Below are 5,046 nucleotides of genomic sequence, written 5' to 3' on the forward strand. Positions count from 1 at the left end.
TGCATAGTTGCATTAAAATTTGTGTAGCACTGCTAGCTACCTAGGCTATGTTGTTTACAGTTTGTTTGGAAGTTCTATTGCTGTTTTTGCACCGTTTTGCATTGTTTTGCACAGCAATTTAAAATGTTTGAGTGTTACATAAAACTTGAATAATATTATTTGGTATTGTTAAAAATATTTTAGATTTTCATTTCAGATTCATCAAATTCAAGTAATTATATATATATATACACACACACAATTATAGAGTAAGCGTGTTTTAAAAATTTGAAGTTTTTAAAAGAAGCCATTTTCGGTTTCATTTCGGTTTTCGGCCAAATGCATCCTAAATTTTCGGTTTCGGACCAGAATTTTCATTTCGGTGCATCACTAGTCGATACAGTACTGGATTTACTGCTCCTTACTGAGCGGTACGATGGCTGCATTGTCCTGTGGTGTTTATACTTGCATAGTATTGTTTGTATAGATGAACATGGAACCTTCAGGAGTTTGGAAATTGCTCCCCAGGATGAACCAGACTTGTGGAGGTCCAGTTTTTTCCTGAGGTCTTGGCTGATTTCATTTGATTTTCCCATAATGTCAAATAAAGAGGTACTGAGTTTAAAGCTAGGCCTTAAAGCCTATCCACAGCTGCACGTCCTGTTGACTCAGATGATGTCAGTTAGCCAATCAGAAGCTTCTAAAGCCATGACATCATTTTCTGGACTGTTCCAAGCTGTTTAAAGGCAAAGTCAGCTGAGTGTGTGTAAACCACTGGAACTGTGATAGTGAACTCTAAGTGAAATAACCTGTAAACTGCTGGAAAAATGACTTGTCGTGCATAAAGTAGACATCCTAACCGACAGGAGTTTAAGTACTATAATGAAGTAATACTGTATTTTACCTCTTGTGGAAAGTGATGGTAATTTAATGTTTTACACCCTGTTGAAATAATCTTTCACAGGTTCACCTGAGAGCAGAGCAAAGACATAAAGGCCTGGATGACCTGCAACTTCTTCTAAACTCTGACAAAACTGAAGTTATTGTGCTTGGGCCTGAAAACCTTAGAAATCTGCTGTCTAATCATATAGTTACTTTAGATGACATAGCTCTTGCCTCCAGTACTACTGTGAGGAACCTTGGAGTCATCTTTGATCAGAATATGTCCTTTAAATCACACATAAACCAAGTCTCTACATCTGCCTTCTTTCACCTGCGCAATATTGCAAAAATCAGGAGCATCCTGTCTCAAAGTGATGATGAAAAACTGGTCAATGCATTTGTCACTTCCAGGCTGGACTACTGTAACTCTTTACTATAAGTATATCCCAATAATTCCCTAAAAAGCCTCCAGTTAATCCAAAATGCTGCAGCCAGAGGACTGACAGGAACGAGCAAGAGAGATCATATCTCTCCCATATTAGCTTCTCTCCACTGGCTCCCTGTAAAATTCAGAATAGAATTTAAAATCCTTCTCCTAACATACAAAGCCCTTAATGACAAGGCTCCATCATATCTTAAAGACCTCGCAGAGCCTTATCATCCTAACAGAGCACTTCGCTCTCAGAGTGCAGGTCTACTTGTGGTTCCTAGAGTCCACAGAAGCAGAATGGGAGGCAGAGCCTTTAGCTATCAAGCTCCTCTCCTATGGAACCAACTCCCAGTCTCAGTTCGGGAGGCGGACACCCTCTCTACCTTTAAGACTAGACTTGAGACGTTCCTTTTTGATAAAGCTTATAGTTAGGGCTGGATCAGGTGACCATGAGCCTTCCCTTAGTTATGCTGCTATAGGCCTAGGCTGCTGGGGGGCCCCATGATGCTCTGAGTTTCTTTCCCCTCCCCTCCTACTCTCCTCTCCTCTCCTCTCTTCCCTGTACCTTTCTACAGGTTGCCCTGGCCCTGGAGCTCTATGTCTCTGACGAGCAGTCACCAGCCACATCGACCTGATCAGTGTTTGATTGTTGTGTCTTGTTGCTTTTCTTCTTTTGTCTCTCCTCTATCCACTCACCCCAACCGGTCGAGGCAGAAGGCCGCCCACCAAGAGCCGGGGTCTGTCGGAGGTTTCTTCCGCTAAAGGGAGTTTTTCCTCCCCACTGTCGCCAAGTGCTTGCTCAGGGGGATTTGTTGGGTTTTCCCTATGTAATAATATTGATAACAGTAAGGTCACCTTACTTTGTAAAGTGTCCTGAGATGACTTTTGTTGTGATTTGGCGCTATACAAATTTGATTTGATTTGATTTGATTTGTTGGATTCAGAAGTTTGTTGTTGCAGGAGAGAGGGTCAGTCCAGCCGATTTTGTTTGACTTAGTCAAGTTTGATGGTTTTGTTGTCAGGTTCAGTGTATTTTCTCATGTTTAGTTTGTTCGGTCTAACTGAGCTTTTCAGGTTTAAGTTGTGTAGTTCAGTTGGGTCCAGTCTGGTTTGGTGGTGTTGTGTCCCACTCACCTCCCAGTGGATCCACTTGTACTGGCGAAAGTTGACTTTGGAAAAGTCCTCCGCTGTGACATCGGGAAGGTTCCTGTTGGGACAGATCAGAGTTTGTTGCTCACAACTCAACCTAGGAACAGAACATGTTCTTTCTTCAACATGAAACTTAATCAATGATCAATACCAAATTAATTCCAACTTTTCTTCATATTTTGAATACAACTGTACAAGTTGTAATATGTCTGACAAATGATTGATCAGTGATGAATGACTGATCAGACTGAGCTACGACAAGTACATCCTGTTTATGAATCTGAAAGGTTTTTTTTTTTTTTAATGAATGTGACTGTTTGAAAAGAATGTAAAAATGAGTGACCTCTAAAGTCCCACAGTCACCGTGAAACAAAATAAAACTGGATGCGCAACATTTCAGCGTTTCTGACAAGAAGAGAGTTGAAATCATTGGTCTGCCTTTAATCATCATCAGTATCTGTGAGGTGTCTGATCCTTGAAACATCTGCAACTGGTCCAGTGGTGTAAGGACAACAACCTCTTCCTCAATGTGGGGAAGACTAAAGAGATCGTTGTGGACTTCAGGAGAAAACCTCTAAAGCATCCACCACTGACCATCGACGGTGCTGTAGTGGAGAGAGTGAGCAGCACCAAATTCCTGGGGGTGCACATCTCTGAGGACCTCTCCTGGACCAACAACACCACATCACGGGCCAAGAAGGCTCAAACACGCCTCTACTTCCTCTGCAAACTGAGGAGAGCCAATGTCCCACCCCCCATCATGTGCTCCTTCTACCAGGGCACCATTGAGAGCGTCATCACTGGCTGCATCACTGTGTGGTACAGAGACTGTACTGCCTGCTGCAGAAGGACCCTGCAACGCATAGTGAAAACAGCCAGCAAGATCATCGGCGCCCCTTTCTCACAGACAAGTCCACTGAGACTGGACCGAGGACCTGAGTGTAGTTGGGTCAGGTGGAGGTTTCCTGCTGCGGGCTTGTGTGTCACTATGTCCAGGGTGGATTTGAGCGTACGCGGCTTCAAGTGTGATTTGAGGAGAGTGAAAGAATACGTCACATTTGGTGGTGTCTCACTGGCCGACTAAACCGGTGTCCTGATGTAGCGTATATTCTGGGTGATACATTCATCTAACTGCAGCTGATCAGTTTCATTTTACAATCAATAAATAACCGAATAGTAAAGTGATCATGGCATCTATTACAGCAGCTCTGGTCACTGTAACTGCCCAGTGAAAACATAAATGTTTATCTTTTTCAATGGCGAGAAATGTAAATATGATCAAATAGAATTTCACGAGGAGTGATCACTCTCCCCTCTCCATGGTAACAAGGTCTGATTGATGCAAAGGGATTTAGCGAACGTAGCGTGACAGCGGATGAGGGTCGGCTCATCTTACATGTCGTAGAGAACAACTGTTCGAGATCCGCTGGACGGACAAACCACACAACATGCACATGGAGTTTGACCTTTGACCTGCCAGATGACTGCTGAGACATCGACAGCATGCCGTAAGAAGTCAGCCATGATGAAACTGGCAGAGAGAGACACAGGAAACATGTGAGTGGTGTCCTTCACCATAAAACTACAGACGGGAAACTGTGCTGAGTTTGGCGGAACAGGAGAGGGGTGGAGCCACTCTGTGGCGATGATGATCTTCCTGAAACAGAGGGAGGCAGTTAGACACACACACACACCTGTTCACACCTGTTCATGTGCAGGATGGTGCGGCTTCCTGTGTTGATGCTGCTGATAACCACAGAGGCTGGAAGGACACACTGAGTGTGCTCAGACACTAGAGACACGTCGATGTGGAACTTCTGAAAATCCTCCAAAATAAAACTACAGACAGGAAAACGTTTGTCACTGCTCTCACCTGACCCTACAACTCATGTAGGATGTCAGGGGAGAGGAGACTAGGACACGAGGAGACAAGGAGTGAGGAGGAGAAAACACAAGGAGAGAGGAGATGAGATGATGAGGAGACAAGGAGAGAGGAGATTAGGGGACAACACAAGGAGACAAAAAGAGAGGACATAAAGAGACTAGGAGACATGGAGAAAGAAAATGAGATGGCACGAGGAGACAAGAGAGATGATGAGGAAATACAGAGAGAGGAAATGAGGAGACAACACGAGATTAGAGTTTAATTCCAATTCTCTTCATTACAAATTGTTGGTCACTCATCCCTGAAGCCATGCGAGGATCGAGGACGTCCCACAGCTCGTATTACCTACCCTAACCCTCGCAGCAGGCATAAGAGCTTTGGGACGTCCTTCAAGATGGTGGACTGTAACCACCTCCGGGTTGAACGAGGATCAAGGAGCAATCCAGTAAGGGAACTGAGATGTGCCCATGGTGTTTCATGTTATCCTGATTTTGATGTTGACCAAAGGCATTTAGTCTCTTCAGGACTCGTGGACTTTATGAAGTTTGTAAAACCTGCATCATCACACTCGGATAAACCCAATCAATGAGAAATCACTGGTTTCCACTGATACAACCAGTAATGATTTTGACAGAGTCAGTTCATGTAGTAGCCCTGCGATGGATTGGCGACCTGTCCAGGGTGTACCCCGCCTTCGCCGGGATTGGCTCCGCCCCCCCCC

The 5,046-nt window shown here is 44.3% G+C and overlaps 1 protein-coding gene across 3 annotated transcripts in view; it reads right to left on the minus strand.

The window, feature by feature from the left end:
• khk (ketohexokinase) overlaps positions 1-5,046 on the minus strand; it is a 9,006-nt gene that overhangs the window by 2,774 nt on the left and 1,186 nt on the right. The window contains exons 3-4 of one of the 3 annotated variants that reach the window (XM_020612148.1): positions 3,837-3,971; positions 2,426-2,498 (exon numbers count right to left, since the gene is read on the minus strand). In XM_020612148.1, coding sequence (XP_020467804.1) covers positions 2,426-2,498; positions 3,837-3,971 — 208 coding nt within the window. Of the gene's footprint in view, positions 1-2,425; positions 2,499-3,836; positions 3,972-4,144; positions 4,280-5,046 lie in introns of all 3 variants that reach the window. The other 2 variants (XM_020612147.1, XM_020612149.1) reach the window with 2 other exon arrangements.

This window comes from Monopterus albus, unplaced genomic scaffold (assembly GCF_001952655.1).
Source record: "Monopterus albus unplaced genomic scaffold, M_albus_1.0 scaffold121.1, whole genome shotgun sequence".
NCBI classification, from domain to species: Eukaryota; Metazoa; Chordata; class Actinopteri; order Synbranchiformes; family Synbranchidae; genus Monopterus; species Monopterus albus.